The sequence below is a fragment of the Strongylocentrotus purpuratus genome, unplaced genomic scaffold (assembly GCF_000002235.5).
Source record: "Strongylocentrotus purpuratus isolate Spur 01 unplaced genomic scaffold, Spur_5.0 spur5_scaffold_16, whole genome shotgun sequence".
NCBI classification, from domain to species: Eukaryota; Metazoa; Echinodermata; class Echinoidea; order Camarodonta; family Strongylocentrotidae; genus Strongylocentrotus; species Strongylocentrotus purpuratus.
In genome coordinates, this window is record NW_022145601.1 from 19764565 (window position 1) to 19785019 (window position 20455).

The window sequence follows — 20455 nt, forward strand, 5'->3', positions numbered from 1 at the left end:
AAAGACGTTATCATGCATTGCTTTTTATGGTCTCCATTGTGTTAATAGATGCCAGGAAAACATCACTTACGGGGTTCAAATAAACACCCCAAAAAAAATCGGCTCGCCGCTTCGCGGCTCGTGGACGATGCTCCGCATCGTCATTATTGGTCAACCCCCCCCCTGAGCAAAAAGCTAGATCCGCCCCTGACAAGTAAAGTCACAGTGACTCAGTTTTGTCTAGATCCTGATCTACTCACCTCTAAATTACTGACTAGCTAGTGGCTGACATAAATTGATAATTATAAAATGATGATCTAGAGTTATAGACTCTAAATAAAATGTATAATTAGCTAAACTACTAATACTAAAAGTACTAGTAAAACTAAAACTAAAACAAAAGTAGGGTCTAAACTCTAATCTTAGTCTAACTTTCGTTAAAAGTAAAACTTCGTTCTTATTCTTATAGATCCTAGGTCTAAGCAGATGTGAAAAAAAAAAAAAAAAAACTTATTAATTCAATATTTGATGTGAAATGAGATAAGAAAGACCCTCCACTTAAGGTATTTAGTCTAGATGTATGTTTGTTCAGTCATGATTTGGTCGTTTTAGTTTTGCATCAAACATACTTCACTCCTTTAATTATTTCACTTACATGAAAATAAGTATATGGGGGCGATGTGTGGAACGGCGGTGCATTTTGTATACATTTCTGCGCTCATGGACATATTAATTATTGCTTACAAAGAATCAGAATGGCTCAAAAGAGTGTATCATATTACTTTACCTAAAAAAATCTATAACAAACTCACCTTTTCATAGTCTGTCACTGTTCCAAATTGCGAAATTTTCACTCCCGTCACTTCGTGAAACAAATAAAAGCAGAAAAAGAGCGGACGAGAATTTCACGAAGTGACGGCCAGCTTTAAGCGCAGCGCGTAACTTAGCCGTCACTTCGTGAAAAACAGGAAATCCTTTTACTAGGTATTTTCTTGTTTACGTCATCGTCATAGTGACATAATTAGATATTATTGTGGTTCGAAATTTTGTGAGGTTTAAAGGAGAAATTCAAAGAAAATCACAAATATGTCAACTAATGTATCATTAGAAACTGGTAAGCTAACAGATGGCCATTGTACAAGTTTTAGGTGAACAACAGATTGGGTGATTTATAAACATACAAATACAACCACCTCCATAGCAGCTGGGATATACGAGAGATTCGCCGGAAAATAACGATGTTTTAATGACGTCACTATATGGACCCATATACTGCCCAAGCAGACGACATCCCATAAAGAATCAACATAATTGCAAAGCCATTACTTGTCAAATTATAATGAGTTTAATGAATATAAATGTAATGGCATGTCAAACCATTCAAAAGGGGATATGACCCGATTCAGATAACTAAAATCTTTTGCTTGTAAATACACAGGATAGGGGTTAATTACAATCAAAGAAACCAGACTTTCAAATTGAACCCCCCCCCCCCGGAATGATATTAAGGACGGCATTTTTTCCCTCTTGAAACGCCGAACATACCGCGGTGTGTGCAGCTGAATATACAATGGCGTCTTATTTTGTTTACAAGCGACAGATTCCTTTATTTTTGTATCGCTGCATTTGTCATCAAAATAAAACCATGCGCGGGGTTTAGAGTAAAGCAATAGATTATACATTTAGCCTGACGGTAGTGAAGTAAGAGAAAGAACTCAAGAGAAGATGAAAACACAGGTACTGAAAATGTGTGAGATGTCATGGGACATCGTCTGCTTGTGCGAATCACATCCATACTGTGATCTCACACATCTCAGCAACGTTCGGAGAGCTCTCCAGGTGCTATGCCGGGGCTGTATTTAAGCGTTTTGTAATTTATAATAATCTTTATTTCGAATGTTTCCAAGCATTGAATTTTGATAACCTTGTCGAATCAAACTTTAAACTTTGCAATAATGAAAATAAAGTTAGTTTTTAAAATCAATGAATATCTACTTTAAGATGTTTTGTGAGGTAAAAGAATGCAAACCTTCTTTTTACAAACTTCAAGAAAAGCAAACGTTAAGGCATCATGGTCTCTCGATGGTCGCGTCTACGCACTGGTCAAAATTACAGAAGGAAGTGAGATGAGAAGGCACATTACGAAGATTTCCGACCTGTAGGTTTTACACCTTCTTTCTTCATGTTGTTATTTATCATATTGTATCATCTTCTCGTATTACCTGTTTCCGGTGGTATATAACCTCTTTTCATAACCAATTTCGTTGATTTTTTTCCCCCTCATTTTGTTTTACTGTTTTTTATTGTCAAGTTTTATAGTAATGCCTGACCGAAATTTGTACCAACAATTTTTAAATAATTTAGATTTTACACCACTCTCCGAAAAGTTATCTTCTATCATTGAGGAAAATACTCTATATGGTCCGAATCAAAGTTGTTTATTACCTGATGAATTTAATGATTTTGCTAATACACATAATTTGAATAAAATATTTACTTGTCTTCATATTAATTGTTGAAGCATTAAAAAGAACTTCGATAATCTTGTCTCTCTTGTAAATACAAATGATCATAAATTGTGTGCAGCAGGATTATCAGAGACTTGGTTGAAACCAAACGATCCCGTTTATAATCTTGATGGATATGAATTTGTTGGAAATGAACGACAAGGTCGCAATGGTGTCGGAGTGGGTATCTATGTGCGTAATGATTTTAATTATAATCGTAGGCTTGATCTAGACATTAATAATAATGATTTTGAATCTGTCTTTATTGAAATTAAAACAGATAAGAAAAGTATTATATGTGGAACTATAGACCACCTAATACATACTTTCCATCATTCTTAGAGTCTTTGAATTTAATAGTAAACATAGTAAATAAAGAAAATAGACTGATATATTTTGTTGGAGATTATAATATCAACTTATTGAATGACAGTTCTTGCCAACAAATACATTATTTTGTGGATGTCTTTATGGTTAATTCTATGTTCCCTGTGATTTACCCAACTAGGGTAACAATCAATTCTGCAACATTAATTGATAATATATTCACTAATGATATTGAAATTATAAGTAGCGGGATTCTATTTGTTGATATAAGTGATCATTTTCCTACATTTTGCATTCAGAATGATTCAATTGAAGAAAAAAATGTGAACTTGTATATACTAAACGTGACAGGTGTGAAAATAATATTCGTCAATTTATTTGTAAACTTCAAACTATATCTTGGCGCATAGACAATATTAATCCCAATGTAAATTATGATTGTTTTTTTAAATTCCAATTCAAATCTGTGTATGATGAATGCTTTCCTATTGTACGTAGATCTTGTAAAAAGAAGAAATAAATATTATTGTGATATGTTTATAAATGTGAAAAATGATATGAGGCAAACTTGGAAATGTATAAATAAGGCTATGGGTACAAAAATGAAACAAAATAATATTGAACAAATTACTGTTAATAATCGATCTGGTACTCTTGGTAAGGCCAAAAAAAAAAATCATTTGGTTGTCCTCGACCGCCCGCTCGTCATTTTCGGGCCGCTCGTATTTTTTTTTTTTTTAAATATATATATATTTTTTTTAATTCAATTTTTTTTTTTTTTAATTAATTAATTTTTGTTTTGTTTATGGGGGAGCAATCTTAAATGCCAAGGATCAAAATGCGTCCCGTTGCCAGTTTGGTCTTTTTAGTACGCAATTAGGTATTTATTAAACTTGCCATTTTTATTTTTCTATGTCAAAATGCCGTTCATTCAAGTCAGGTTCTGAGCATTCATAAACTCATTATAAAGCCAATCTGTACTAGTTTACAGGAGGGATTAGACCACCCTGCAAGGTCACTGGACATGTGGTTATCTCATCAAATCAGCTCTCAGTTAATATAAGATAAAGAGGATAATGGGGGACCAATGGTCACCGATTAGGCATTGTTTGAAACAAAGAGGGCGCAAGTAGCTATAAGTAGTACAATGGAGATTTAAAAGGTGCTGTATTTCAAAGCCCAAAATACTTTCTGTGTTGGTCTTGATATTCATTGTATATTAAACTAGTCTTTTACCATATTAAAGTGTTTTATAGACTTTGTTTTTTTAAATGCTTGACAATCCCAATAATTTTTTTTTTATGGAAAAAAAATATTTAAAAAAAAATTTAAAAAAATATTAAAGGAAAAAAAAAAAAAAAAAAAAAAATCAAAAAAAGACACACAACAAATGAAGTTTAATAAAAAAAAAAAAAAAAAAAAAAAAAATCCGCCCACCCGTCCCTACTCCAGAATAGCAATCGAGGACAACCAAGCAATTTTTTTGGGGGGGCCTAATGATATGGCTAACGAATTTAATAATTTTTTTTGGTGAATATTGGTCCTTCATTGACACAAAATATACTCGATGCTCAGTTTTGTAGTAAGAATAACTACATGGAATTTTGACTGCGCGCAGTCGAAAATGATGCCTCCGCCATAGAGCAATTTAAACAAGTTTGGAGTTTAAATCTCCAGTGGTTCTTGAGATATCATGATAACAATCTCAATGTATGGAATTTCATAAGTTGACCTCTGTGACCCTTGACCTTTGACCTACGTGCTCCAAAATCTAATCAGATTGTCTTCCTATGGTGATACACACTATCATTAAGTTTGAAGTTTAAATCTCCAGTGGTTCTTGAGATATGATAACAATCTCAATGTATGGAATTTCATAAGTTGACCTCTGTGACCCTTGACCTTTGACCTACGTGCTCCAAAATCTAATCAGATCGTCTTCCTATGGTGATACATACTATCCTTAAGTTTGAAGTGAAAATTCTCCAGTGGTTCTTGAGATGTCGCGATAACGATCTCAATGTATGGAATTTCATAAGTTGACCTCTGTGACCCTTGACCTTTGACCTACGTGCTCCAAAATCTAATCAGATTGTCTTCCTATGGTGATACACACTATCATTAAGTTTGAAGTTTAAATCTCCAGTGGTTCTTGAGATATGATAACAATCTCAATGTATGGAATTTCATAAGTTGACCTCTGTGACCCTTGACCTTTGACCTACGTGCTCCAAAATCTAATCAGATCGTCTTTCTAAGGTGATACATACCATCCTTAAGTTTGAAGTTTTTACATCTCCAGTGGTTCTTGAGATATCATGATAACAATCTCAATGTATGGAATTTCATAAGTTGACCTCTGTGACCCTTGACCTTTGACCTACGTGCTCCAAAATCTAATCAGATCGTCTTCCTATGGTGATACATACTATCCTTAAGTTTGAAGTGAAAATTCTCCAGTGGTTCTTGAGATGTCGCGATAACGATCTCAATGTATGGAATTTCATAAGTTGACCTCTGTGACCCTTGACCTTTGACCTACGTGCTCCAAAATCTAATCAGATTGTCTTCCTATGGTGATACACACTATCATTAAGTTTGAAGTTTAAATCTCCAGTGGTTCTTGAGATATGATAACAATCTCAATGTATGGAATTTCATAAGTTGACCTCTGTGACCCTTGACCTTTGACCTACGTGCTCCAAAATCTAATCAGATCGTCTTTCTAAGGTGATACATACCATCCTTAAGTTTGAAGTTTTTACATCTCCAGTGGTTCTTGAGATATCATGATAACAATCTCAATGTATGGAATTTCATAAGTTGACCTCTATGACCCTTGAACTTTGACCTACGTGCTCCAAAATGTAATCAGATTGTTTTCCCATAGTGATACACACTATCACTAAGTTTGAAGTTTAAATCTCCAGTGGTTCTTGAGATATCATGATAACAATCTCAATGTATGGAATTTCATAAGTTGACCTCTGTGACCCTTGACCTTTGACATACGTGCTCCAAAATCTAATCAGATCGTCTTCCTATGGTGATACATACTATCCTTAAGCTTGAAGTTTAAATCTCAAATGGTTCTTGAGATATCGTGCTAACAAACTCAATACAAGGAATTTCATAAGTTGACCTCTGTGACCTGTGACCTTTGACCTACGTACTCCAAAATCTAATCAGATAGTCTTCCTATGGTGATAAATACTATTCCCGAGTCTTAAGTTTAAATCTTAAATGGTTCTTGAGATATTGTGATAACGGTCAAACGGGACGGACGTACGGACGTACGGACGGACAACCCGAAAACATGATGCCTCCGGCACCACCTTCGGTGGCGGAGGCATAACAATGTGCAATATCTGACCAGGAATCCTCAATCTGCCTATATATCAGCAAAAGAAATTATTGATATCGTTTGTAATTTAAAGAATCGATCAAGTACTGGTTTTTGATGAAATTGGTGTATCGATTACGAAACGAGTGATTCATTTAATTTGTTATCGTCCACTATGTGATATTTTAAATTTTTCAATGAGTATGGGTATTTTCCCATAGGGTTAACAATAGCAAAAGTGATACCAGTTTTTTTTTAAATGGATTGTCTGATTGTTTACATAATTATCGACCTATTTCTGTACTGCCTATATTTTCTAAAAATTTTGAAAATGTCTTTCTAATCGACTAAAATGTGTTGATCAGTGCAATATATTAACAGAAAGCCAGTATGGATTTCGTCCAGGGTACTCTATCCTCTGCTATAGTTGATTTGTTTTATATAGTTACTAATGCTCTTGATAAAAAGACAATTTTAATTGGTTTGTTTCTTGATTTGAGTAAGGCTTTTGATACTCTAGACCATTCAATTCCATTTCATAAATTAGAAAATTATGGTATTCGTGGTATTCTTTTAGATTTTTTTCAAAATTATTTAACTAATCGTAAACAATTTGTAGTTTTCAATGGTAATGAGTCTTATTTGAGTGCTGTAGGATGTGGAGTGCCTCAGGGATCCATTCTTGGTCCACTTTTATTTCTCATTTATATGAACGATATTTGTGCATCATCTCAAAAGTTTGGATATATTTTATATGCAGATGATACATAAATTGAAGATTACACCTGAAACAATTCTCCAAAACAATCTTACGTTTTCACACTCCAACATCATATGCTTAGTGGTTTCTAGCGTATTACATATCTCACATGTATTATAATCTAAGATCTTCCATTTGCATAAATTGTATCGTGATGGTAAAATCATATGCAAAAGTTTAAAGTTAAATTCTCTGATTTTATTATTCCGTACAACATGAAATTTAAACTGTAGAACAGATGACCAATTAAAATCCGCATGTAAGTGTAGTCGTTGTTGCCATGCGTTTAAAATATATGGTTTTTTCTTATTTTTTTGCACAATCAGTGAATATATTATTTTCGTATTAAGTTTTGACAAATCTATCATATCCCCTGTCGAAATCTCAATGGTCTGTAAATCAATTACTTCATCACGTTCTACATCTTGTGATTTACGCAACCATACCAAGGGGAAAGCCTTTTTCAACATAGCAAACTTAAAAGCAAATAACATTTTGGGTAACCCATATCTTTGGGCAGTTTCGTCAGAGTTTTTCCATCGACCGTCATTAAGAACATGGTGTACTCTTTTTATTCCTCCTCTCTCCCACACCTTAAAATGAAGCATTCGGTTCCTTATTTTAATATTACTATTATTCCATAGTATCGTTCTCATTATGTTATTCGTCCCCTCAATATTTACATATTTTAGTTCAGACCATGTACAAAGCAAATCAAAGTAAAAATATGGCAAATTTGCTGTTTTACATAATTTTTCCATGTCTTTCTTGTGACAGTTAAATTCTAAACTTAAGGGTATTCCCCCAACCTTGTCAATCCAATAGGAAAACAATGTTTTCCATGAGGTATTTTGACAGTTCAAATATTTCATTATCCATGACAGACGCAATGCACTAACTCTAGCTTCCAGATCAATCATTCCCAACCCCCCACTTGTAACATCATTAATACAAATATTTCTTCTTATTTTTTCTGTTTTTGAGCGCCACAAAAAGGAGTATAATAACTTATTAATTCTTTTGATGGCATCTTTGGGCAAAATTTATGTGGTCTAAATATTCAGATGACTGAACAGATTTTAATACTTGGTTATGAAGTTGAAAACTCAATTTGTCATTTAGTAAATTTAATAATAAATTTTGCTGAGTATGTAATATATAGAAACCACATAAAGAATTTACAATCATTTAATAGAACACATGCGAGAACTCTATATCGTAGTCTTAAATATGAGTTGACATTTTATTTGAACTGTAAAAGTATTAAAAGAGAAAACAACAATATGGTACAGAAATTAATTGAGATGCTGTAGACAACGAAAACAGATGTACTCATGAACAAACTAATGGGACGTTGCAATATTTTATTTGTTTATGATTGTATATGAGTTGAATTTGTTTATTTGAAGGAAAAGAAACAAAAAGGAATGTCAATTTGAATAATAAAGTTCCTCTGATTGAGGTTAAAGAGAAAAAAAAAAATATGCAGATGATACCAGTGTCTTTTTATCCGATAACAATATTGACAATTTGATTCTTGATTTTAATGATGAATTATTGAAAATAAATTCATGGTTGATCTCTAATAAATTAATTGTAAATACTACAAAAACTCATTATATGATCTTTTCTAATATGTTTATCGATCGTGACACGTTGGCTGTTTCCTTAAATGATAATGTAATTAATCGTTGTAGCTCCCTGAAATTTTTAGGTGTAACAATTGACAGTAAATTATCTTGGAAGGAGCACATTGATGTTATCTGCACGAATATTTCTAAAGGTATAGGCATTTTAAATAAAATTAAACATTCTCCTTCAAATATTTTGATTATGATTTATAATGTCATTATATCTCCTTATTTTAATTATTGTAACCTTGCCTGGTATGGGGATCCTCAACTGATCATGCAATGAGAAGATTATTATGCTTACAGAAAAGAACTTTTCGTTTAGTCTTACATGCCTATTATTTTGCTCATACTAAACCTTTATTTCTAAAATTAAAACTTTTGAATGTCCTAGATATTTGCAATTATAGTTTTGCAATATTTATGTACTTAAGTTTTAATAATTTCATACCAATTAGTCTTTCCAGCAAATTTTGTCTTAATTCTGCATTACATTCATAATACTCGAAGTTCTTCTAATTTTCATTTAAATAAAATAAGACTAAATATAACTAAGAAATCAATATTTTTTAAAGGGCCACAATATTGTGGAATAATATACCTCAAGATATCAAATCTAGTCCATCAATTAACGTTTTTAAAAGGAGATATAAATCATTTTTAATCCAACAAAATAACGTAAGATTGATTATGTACACGGCCTGGTTTTTGTTTTGTTTTTGTCCCCCCACCTCTATTTAGGCTTATATATATATATATATATATATATATTTTTTTTTTTTTAATCACCAACAATATAATACTGTATTATACTTTATTACTGTTTTGGTGGCAGCACCAATAAAGCCTTTGGCTTACCTAGCTGTCTCCACATTCATATATATTTTTGTTGTTGTATTGTATTGTAAATGTTTCTCTTTAACTTGTACGCTATGTTTTGTATTTTATATGTTTGTTATGGTGTTTTTATGATGAATGAAATAAAGTTCAATTCAATTCAAAATTCAATTCAATGTTAGTGAATGATGTCCAAAAATGCAACAACAAAAAAAAAATTGAAATTATATGCGATTTTCCTCATTACCGTCACTTCGTGAAAAAAGGGACGAATTGTCAGAAAGTACTTTTTAGTATTTTGTATTTGTTTTGTTTACCGAAAAATGTTTAAAATTATATACAACGCAGAATGAAAGTAATTAAAATCAAATCTCTCTCTCTCTCTCTCCTTTTCTCCAATCTTATCGCGGTATTCACTTGACTCTTAATCTTCCGGTTGAGGGTTCGATTCCGACCCTAACAATTCGTCTTTTGGCGAGATTTTAATCCACAAATTTTACTTTGAATTTAAATTGAATTGAATTTGCCACTCTCCGTCAAGGTGTAATTCCTCGGTTACACCGTCAGACCGACCCAACGACTCCAAACCGACCGATTCTTAGCTAGCAGTATAGGGTTGATCTCGTTGGTGTTACTGACGTATAAAAGGGAACCTGGCAATTACTGAGGTAATAATACATGTAATAGCAGGGCTATCATCAAGAACAACTTTAATGATGATAAGACTTTCCTTGGTTAACATAACGATTAAAAAAAAAATGAAAGATGAATTATTAATTATTATTATTATTGTCATTATAGACACTATTATCATTGCTAATATTATAACTGTTATTATTATTATTATTATTATCATCATCTATCAAATGCTCTCTATTAAATTCCTTATCATTTTAGATGAAAATGTTAATCTATATCATGAAATTGAAGATGGAGTTTAGATTTTTAATAGAATCTTTCTTTTTTAAAACTCTTTTGAAATATATCTTTCGCGCTTTCTTTCCCTCTCTCTCAACCTTTCTTTCAGCACTCCCTCACATGTTCTCTTTCTAAGTTATTATGATGAAGCTATATAGTTGATGTAATTGAGATCTTATAGCAGTTTAATCCTTCTAAAGAATCGTTCACGTTTGCTGCAACGCGTATAGTAAAACAAATGCCAAGTGGGAATGCAGAAAGTACCCTCGCGACAAACCGTCGCTGTTTACCGCCACGTTTTACCACGGTATATACGTGAACAAGCCTTGATTATAATACGAGAAACATCCTTACCGTGATCATCCCTGTTTGTTCATTCCTGACCGGGACGTACAGATCTCTCTTCCTTTTGAGCTCGCCTTGTCTCTGTGCCACGTTCTCGTCATACTGTGGAAGTACGGCATCGTACTCCTTCAGTTTGATCGGGGATTCGGGATTAACCCAGCGATGGATGGGAAACATGTGCACCCTCTTCGTCTCCACGTTCACCACCCTGACAACCTCGCAAAACCAGGAGTCTCCGAGTCCACATCGGTTCCGCGACAGCTCTATGTGGGCCGGGTCTCCAAACTGGTGATTCTCAAACACAATCTGCATCTTATCCACGTGACCGGACTTGAAGTCGTTTTGGAACAGGTTGCCGAGCTTGAAATCCGGGGAACGAAGTCCTTGCTCGTTATAAAAGGCAACCGAGACCGCGGCGTCCGTGCCCATACCAAATCGATCACCCGTTTTTACGAACAAGGTGTATTTTGTGCCACTGGATGTCTTGGTACATGCGGTCCCCATGATTACTTTCTTTCCAAGAGTATTACACAAGTGGGTACAACTATCGGAAAAGCTGCTCAAATGTGTCCAGTATTTACATTAACTCATTGATTCAGGTCTGATATAAATGAAGTATTACTTTTTATTATCGATTTCAACTATGCACGTATAAGCTTTCAGGGCTTAATTTGAATTTAAACTCGTCGGAATTAATACATTATTCTGCGAATTAGCTATAAAGTTAGACTGCTCGCAAGACGGGTAAAGGCAGCTCTAAATAATGTTCGACGTTGTAACTAAGGTCGATACCATAGCATTAATATACAGTAAAGACAATGAACTGCGCATGCTCGGAGTACATCACAATAAATCGGATTCATAAAAAAATACTTTGATGAAAATATCAGTCGCACACGTAGCTACGTGTGCGAAGTTCCTCCGAGCAGTTAATTGTCTTCACTGTATATTAATTATATGTCTGGACAAGGAATGAAAGGTGCAACACAAATGGAAGGTGAAAAGGTTGCATGAAGACCACAGCAGCGCTTTACAGCGCCACCTGAATTTGATGATGATGAGTACACATCAATACAAAACAAAGCAATCCCGAGATCCAGGTAGCCTACTAAAGTAAAGCATCTTTCAATTCACAAAACGCATGTAAAACATCCAGGGCAAACTTTCTTTTGTCATCTACACACCCTATCAGTCGCACACGTAGCTACGTGTGCGACTGATATTTTCAACGGGTCAATGTCGCTATTCATAAGGTCCGCTATTCATAAGGTCCGTTATTCATAAGGACCGCTATTCATAAGAACCGCTTTTCATAATTGGAGAAAAGGGTCATTATTCATAAGGTTCGTTATTCATAAGGACCGCTATTCATAATCAGATAAGAGGGTCGGTATTCATAATAGGAGAAGAGGGTCGCTATTCATAATGCAAAATCGGGGTCGTTATTCATAAGGGTCGCTATTCATATAGGAGAAAAGGGTCGCTATTCATAAAAGGAAATGAGGTTCGCTATCCATAATAGGAGAAGAGGGTCGCTATTCATAATAGGAGAAGAGGGTCGCTATTCATAATAGGAGAAGAGGGTCGCTATTCATAATACGAAATGAGGTTCGCTATTCATAATAGGAGAAGAGGGTCGCTATTCATAATACGAAATGAGGTTCGCTGTTCATAATAGGAGAAGAGGGTCGCTATTCATAAAAGTAAATGAGGTTCGCCATCCATAATAGAAGAGGGTCGCTATTCATAATAGGAGAAGAGGGTCGCTATTCATAATAGGAGAAGAGGGTCGCTATTCATAATACGAAATGAGGGTCGCTATTCATAATAGGAGAAGAGGGTCGCTATTCATAATAGGAGAAGAGGGTCGCTATTCATAATAGGAGAAGATGGTCGCTATTCATAATACGAAATGAGGTTCGGTATTCATAATAGGAGAAGAGGGTCGCTATTCATAATACGAAATGAGGTTCGCTATTCATAATAGGAGAAGAGGGTCGCTATTCATAATAGGAGAAGAAGGTCGCTATTCATAATAGGTGTAGAGGGTTGCTATTCATAATACGAAATGAGGGTCGCTATTCATAATAGGGTCACTATTCATAATATGAAATGAGGTTCGCTATTCATAATAGGAGTAGAGGGTCGCTATTCATAATACGGGATGAGGGTTTTTATTCATAAAATGAAATAGGCCTAAGCAATATCCAAAATGCTCATGACAAATGGAAATATTGGACGGAGGACACCCCCAAGGCGACACATGGCCCTGAATATTTGTCTTGTTTTTAAGTAGGTTTGAAATTTGTTATCCAATGTTATAAACATAATTGAGAATTTAAATCAATAACATTTGAATCATGAAACATCCTCAAGCTCACTTCCCCTCCCCCCTCCCCCCCCCCCCCCCCACACCCGCCGCCTTCGCCTTTATGATGACGACTCGGACATTCAGGTAGCGGACCTTAATATTTATTTTCGGGGGGGGGCTGAGGTGGTTTCCTACAAGGGTTTCGCACAAGGGGGACAAATTACGATAGGATTATGTGTGTGTTATGTTATGTTTCCCTTTTTTGTCACCACTGGAGCGGGGGAAATATATTAGCTAGATTAGGGGGGATGTATTTTTATATAATTATCAAAGCTTAAAAGAAAATATAGGCCTACTTTAAAAAAAGACATAATAAAGGGGACGCCACCGTTTGCATAATGCTTTACGGTCGCAAAATCGTATCTTATTTGACTTTAAATCTTGAAAATCTTACTTCCTTATGAGGAGAAAAACAAAATCGTACAATATTATATATTTACGAAAAGCTTGAATATTGTATATAATCTAACTCTCTACAACCAGGGGCGTCGCTAAGGGGGGTGTGGGGTGCGACAACCCAATCTGTCAAGATATTGTCGGTAAAATTGCGCTGCTGTTGGGAAAAATGAGAAAAGGAGGAGGGGAAAAAGGAGAGGGAAAGGGAAAGAAAAGAAAAGAAAAGGAAAAGAAAGGAAAGAAAGGAAAGAGAAGAGAAGAAAGAAAGAGAAAAAAGACAAAGAAGAAGGAGAGGAAAGAAAGGAAAAGAAGAAAAAAGAAAGAAAAGGAGCAAAAGAAAAAGGGGATTAAAGAGAAAGAGAGAGAGGGGTATGTTTGGTGGAGTCGCCACGTCGAGGGAGCAAGAAAGATACGCATAGATAATTTTGTTGCTGTGTCGGGTCTGCTGTGTCGGTATTCTTGCTCGATCTTCGTATACTATATTTATGTAGAAGTTTGAAGTCGGTGAGATGTATTATGTCGGTAATTTTTTCCCCCTACGAAGTGCGACTTTTTATCGGATAAAGAAACATTTTTGAGAATTCAGACAATGATTAAGAGTCGCCCGAATCGTCCGAATCGTCTTCTTTGTCTAATATTTTAATGAAACGTTAAAGCTTCCGCGCTTTAACGGGTTATTTCCGTTTCTTTTTTTCTTCATTTTCTGAATGCATTTCATGAACTAATGTAGATGAAATGAAATGAATGAATGTTGATGATGTGGGAGGAAAAAGGAGTTACCTAAAAGTCATTTCGAATATACTGAAATAACTTTCCATCTATCACTGTACGTCCCATATAATGTACACTTAACACTCATTACATGTCGTGGGAAGTTTTTTAAAAAAAGTAGAGCAGCAAGCCACATTCCCCAAATACGCGCATACCTCCTAGTTAATTTCAAACAGCTCATCAATATGTAAGACCTGAATTGACCTCAATGCAAGCAAGCACATGCATCTTACTAGTTTTCTGCAAGTAAAAGCATTATACAATGTACTAGGTCATCATGGAAGTTCTAGAAAACAACAGGGGAGGGATCAAAATAAGCTTTGAAGGGCACTTATACGGGGGAAAATGAATTCAGACAAGGATTAAGAGTAGTGAACGGTACAACGAATCGTCTTCTTTCTCTAATATTTTAATGGAACGTCAAAGCTTCTGCGCTTCGCACGGGAAGGGGGGGGGGTGAAAATAATTTAGCTCCTGGCCCCGGATTTATAGGGTTAAATTTGTAGACATTGGGACATTGGCATTAACATATATATATATATATATATGTTAATATATAAATGGTAGCTATTTTTGTCGTTATTCGGTGGCCTCTTCACCCCCCCCCCCCCCCCCCACCTCAAACTGAAAAAGGTCTAGCGACGCCCCTGCCTACAACCCCCTTTTTGTCGCTTCCATCCTTTGCTGGAGGTAAGGGACATGATAGATCAACCCCTTGATGGCAACACTGCTACGCCCCAACCGCACCCCCCCCCGTGAAACACAAACAGTCTACGCCATCTATAAACTAATTGGACGAGAATTGTCAGTAATATGTACTTGTACCACGGAAATACTGCAGGGAGGGTAGGCCGAATGGTCGGACTGATGGGGGGGGGGGGCACGCCTTTTTCTTTTGTTCAGAAATGTTTTCAATTATGTTTTCAATAAATGTTTTCTACAAATATTCGGGGCCATATGGCCCCCTCCCGCCTACGCTACAGCCGTGGGGTATCCCCTATCCATTATTCCGCCTACAGATGTTTATTGCTTATTTAATTTACATTTTTTTATGAATAGCAACCCTTATACCGTATTATGAATAGCGATCCTCATTTCGTATTATGAATAGCGAACCTCTAGTCGTATTATGAATAGCGACCCTCTTCTCCTATTATGAATAGCGACCCTCTTCTCCTATTACGAATAGCGACCCTCATTTCGTATTATGAATAGCGACCCTCTTCTCCTATTATGAATAGCGACCCTCTTCTCCTATTATGAATAGCGACCCTCTTCTCCTATTATGAATAGCGAACCTCATTTCGTATTATGAATAGCGACCCTCTTCTCCTATTATGAATAGCGACCCTCTTCTCCTATTATGAATAGCGAACCTCATTTCATATTATGAATAGCGACCCTCTTCTCCTATTATGAATTGCGACCCTCTTCTCCTATTATGAATAGCGACCCTCATTTCGTATTATGAATAGCGACCCTCTTCTCCTATTATGAATAGCGACCCTCATTCCGTATTATGAATAGCGACCCTCTTCTCCTATTATGAATAGCGACCCTCATTTCGTATTATGAATAGCGACCCTCTTCCCGTGTTATGAATAGCGACCCTTATAAGTAATAAACCTTTAAGTTTTATTACTTATAATTATCAATTAATTAAAACAAAACAATCATAATCACCTCTTTCTTGGAGGGTGTGATGATTAAAATTAACTCCTTGTCAGAAATAGGAGATGGTAAATGTGTTTTGTTGTCTGCCTCGATTGAAACTACAGCGTAAGGTCGCTGAAGTTTGCCAATCCAGTTTTGTGTATATCATGCGTAGCAGGGGCAGATCCAGGGGAAGAAGCAAGGGGGGGGGGTGCATGCTCCCCCACTTTTTCTTCTGAAAAAAAGTTAATAAATATTCACAAAAATGAGGGGGGGGGGTCAATTTGAGCCCCCCCCCCCCTCCCTGTAGTAATTTAGCGACTACTCCGGAACCGGGGCAGATAAAAAGTTTTCCTTTCATGACTTTTCAAGTTCTTTCGAGTCTTACGTATCTTTAAAACAATTTTTTTTTTTTAACGGACATATAGTTACAAAGTCACAAGACCTTTTGTCTCTGATTGTCAGCCTGAAATTCAATCATTTTTGTGATTTGTGTAAAGAACATATGGAAATATTATTTTTTCTAAAAAGAGATAAAACATTGGTTATTTGGACTTGTTTAAAGTTTAGGGGTTTGTTTTGGAGTCAAAACAGTTGAACTAGAGTTAAAAATTAAATTAAATTACAAAAACTATGAAATACATGAGTTAAAAAACAAAGAAATTATAAAAACAAGAGACAATGTAAGAATTAACCTGGTTCTTCCAATTTTTGTGTTGTATTATTATTCCAAATGGTCTAACAAATATATGTAGTGAAAAAGAATGCTAAATATGAATAATATTTGATTTATGGGTAAAATTTATGACCTTATTTGCATAAATTACCATAAATATGCAAATGAGTGAATTTTTCAAGAAATTTGAATTACCATAGTATTCTATACACTTCACTTGACATGCATGCAAATTTTCGCGGCGATCGGCTATTAAACGGCCAAGATCTTGGGGGGGGGGGGCAAATTGACCACCCTCTGTAAAAAGCTGGTCTGAAATAGCCAGTTAAAATAGGGTACGTTCAACAATTTTCTGTGGCTCATAAGCAGGCCCAGGATCATAAAGGCTTCGCGTCACAATGTTGTACATTTCACGCCCCCCCCCCCTGGAAACTCCTGGATCTACCCCTGCAAAGTGCCATGTTCCTGCCGCAAATCTTTAAAAACTAACCGTTATGCTGCCGACCATTGTAGTTTTATGTGTATATATGCACGGCCATGCGACTCGGCATTCTTTGCATACTGAGCATAAAAAATGTTTAACACCAGAAAACATTCTTGTTATGACCTGTAAAAAAGCTGTGTATTTTAATCATTGATGACTAACATATTTATTTAAAATAAGTTGTGATGAAGCTATGAGTCAGTCCCCTCATGCATTCTTAAAAGCCTTAATTAAGCTGTTACAATTAAACCATCTTGTGCTCATGATGAAAATCAGGTTAGTAAAGATGTTCCAGCCCAAACTGCCAAATCTTTAAGAACAACCTAAAAGTATCTGTAGTAAAATTTATTAAAATGATTGGCCCCATCTATTTCTGTACAGGTGAACTCGCACGGCAAACCACATCAATGCAGAGGTTTGGACAGGTATTCAGGGAGGATTCAGAGGAAGGAGAGAGAGAAGAAGGAGAGAGAGAAGAAGGAGAGACGGAGCAACAAGAGGCAGGAGAGACAGAGCAACAAGAGGAAGGAGAGACGAAGCAACAAGAGAAAGGAGAGACAGAGCAACAAGAGGAAGGAGAGACAGAGCAACAAGAGGAAGGAGAGACGGAGCAACAAGAGGAAGGAGAGACAGAGCAACAAGAGGAAGGAGAGACGGAGCAACAAGAGGAAGGAGAGACAGAGCAACAAGAGGAAGGAGAGACGAAGCAACAAGAGAAAGGAGAGACGAAGCAACAAGAGGAAGGAGAGAGGAAGCAACAAGAGGAAGGACAGACAGAGCAACAAGAGGAAGGAGAGACGGAGCAACAAGAGAAAGGAGAGACAGAGCAACAAGAGGAAGGAGAGACGAAGCAACAAGAGAAAGGAGAGACAGAGCAACAAGAGGAAGGAGAGACGAAGCAACAAGAGGAAGGAGAGAGGAAGCAACAAGAGGAAGGAGAGACAGAGCAACAAGAGGAAGGAGAGACGGAGCAACGCAACATGGAGGGAGGAGTTGATAATGAAAGCACAGAAATCACAGACTCTGAACTATTGGGAATTGATGAATATTTATTTAGTGAATAGTTAATCAGGCCCGATAATTACCTGATTTTTGTCTCGCCTGCGTAGCAAAAAGCGAGCAAGACATACAGTGCAGGCGCCACTTTTCCGTTGACGGCGACAGCGTCAACATCAAAAACTTAACCTCAGGTTAAATTTTGAAATTTTAGTATAATTTTGAAAGTATAAGTTCTTACTCAATGAAACTTAGATCAAATGGTAATCAAGTATCCCAATCATATGAGTAGAATTTCAGGTCACAAAGTCAAGGTCAAAGGTCATTTCAGGTCAACAGACTTGGACTATGTTGTGGCATCATCATCGAAAACTTAACCTCAGGTTAAGTTTTTGAATTTGTAATATAATTTTGAAAGTATAGGTTCTTATTCAATGATTCTTAGACTAATGAGTTATCCAGTATCCCCAATCATTTGATTTGTCTTTTAGGTAACAAAGTCAAGGTCAAATGTAATTTGAGGTCTGCAAACTTAGACTTTGTTGTGGTATATATCTCAAGATTTTGAATTTTTAGCATAATTTCAAAAGTGTTTGTTCAAATTCCATGAAACTTGTACACAAGGGTTATCAAGTATCACAAATCATATGACGCAAATTCCAGGTCACAAAGTCCAGGTCAAAGGTCATTTTATTTCAGTAGACTTGGATTATGTTTTCACAACTAAATATGAGAATAAATATTTTTTTTATTATTTCTTCATATTTCATTAAAGTTATCAATCTTGGAACAAATTATAGTTAACAATTTTCTGATGATTCTTAGCCAATACTCGATTCGAGATGCTGATTGTATTCAGAAGATTTCTTTCTTTTTTTTTTGGGGGGGGGGGGCTGCTCATAGGCCACCCTGCCTATAAATAATGTCCCAACCTCAATTTTTCATCTTATCGAATCCGTAATGCAGACGAGACCGCCGAGAGCGTTTCCCTTGCTTAATTTTTTTCCCAGATTTTTTTCTTTTCTTTCCTTCCCCCCTCCCCACCCCTGAGTTATATATCACAACTACATATTTTGAGTTTTTCATGGTCGCAGCTCCTAATGTACGGCCGTACCGGGAGCACCAGTAAATTTTTATATTCAATTTTTCTCAAAAGCAGAAGGTGTTAGGGCTAATTTTTATTGTGCTTATAATACATCCACAGGAGCATCCAAATATTTGAGACTAACAGTTAGTGCCCAGTTCATTTGAATAATGCTTATACATGTACCAGCTAATGCTCAATTGTTGTTTTGTTGTATAATAGTGCCATGATACCACGTACCTTATAATAATAATAATAATAATAATAATAATAATAATAATATATTCATTTGTAAAGTGCAAGAACTATGTGGATATATTCTACTGTGCTGTAAGAGCTCCTAAATACATACTATATGGACAAGTGAGTTTTGAGTTTTCAGTCTTGATTTAAAATTATCTAATGATGGGGCTTTCCTTATTTCTAGTGGTAATCTATTCCATAATCTAGGGGCAGCACAAAGAAATGACCTGTCTCTGAGGGTTATTTTGGTTTTATATGGGGGCATTTGCAACAAAAATGTGTCTTGTGTACTACAAAGGTTACAACCATGAGTATGAGACTTGATTTGCAAAAATTCAGTAACGAAAACTAGGAGTTTGACCATTTAGAGCTTTGTAACCTGTCATTAAAATTTTAAATGATTCTCTGGCGAACTGGCTACCAGTGTAGTTCCTTTAGAAGTGGGGTTAGTCGAGAGATGGGAGGCTGCAAATTAGTCGTGCACTTGTTGTTGTTTTTTGTATTTTGGACCCGCTGCAATTTGGAAATTTGCGAGTCTGGCAATCCATACAATAAACTAATACAGTAATCTAGATAACTTGTGACACATGCTTATACCAGTTAGTGCCTTGACCGTATTGGATTGTACATCATAAACTTTTGATCTTTAATCAGTTTTTTAGTTTGTAATTGCTAAATATTTGATCTTTAATCAGTTTTTTAGTTTGTAATCGCTAAATCTTTGATCTTTAATCAGTTTTTTAGATTGTACTTGCATATTTCTGTTATTTTGATAGCTGGAAGCTAAGGATTTTGAAATTTTTAGGTTCTAAGTTGATGGCATAATTTGTATTTAATTTGTCAATATACAGTTGTACCATTTAGTGCCCAGTTGGTTGGTATAACATTTATACCATTTAGTGTCCTCTATAAGCGTTAAAACAACTTACAGGTTACTAAATTGGTTCAAACGTTATTACAACCTACAAAGCACTAAATGGTATAAGCGTTATACCAATCTACAGGGCACTAAATGGTATAATCGTTTTACCAATCTACAGAGCACTAAATGGTATAAGCGTTATACCAATCTACAGGGCACTATAAATGGTATAATCGTTTTACCAATCTACAGAGCACTAAATGGTATAAGCG

General features: G+C 35.6%; 2 protein-coding genes across 2 annotated transcripts in view; one reads left to right on the forward strand and one right to left on the reverse strand.

The window, feature by feature from the left end:
- LOC575389 (allene oxide synthase-lipoxygenase protein-like) overlaps positions 1–11166 on the reverse strand; it is a 45950-nt gene extending 34784 nt beyond the window's left edge. The window contains exon 1 of the mRNA XM_011670364.2: positions 10657–11166. Coding sequence (XP_011668666.2) covers positions 10657–11151 — 495 coding nt within the window. The 5' untranslated portion in view covers positions 11152–11166. The remainder of the gene's footprint in view (positions 1–10656) is intronic.
- A 3976-nt stretch (positions 11167–15142) lies between these two features.
- Positions 15143–20108, forward strand: LOC115924699 (splicing regulatory glutamine/lysine-rich protein 1-like). The gene is made up of 3 exons (XM_030987451.1): positions 15143–15175; positions 17380–17920; positions 20098–20108. Exons 1-3 carry the CDS (start codon positions 15143–15145, stop codon positions 20106–20108), a joined length of 585 nt encoding a protein of 194 aa, XP_030843311.1.
- The last annotated feature ends 347 nt before the right edge of the window (positions 20109–20455 follow it).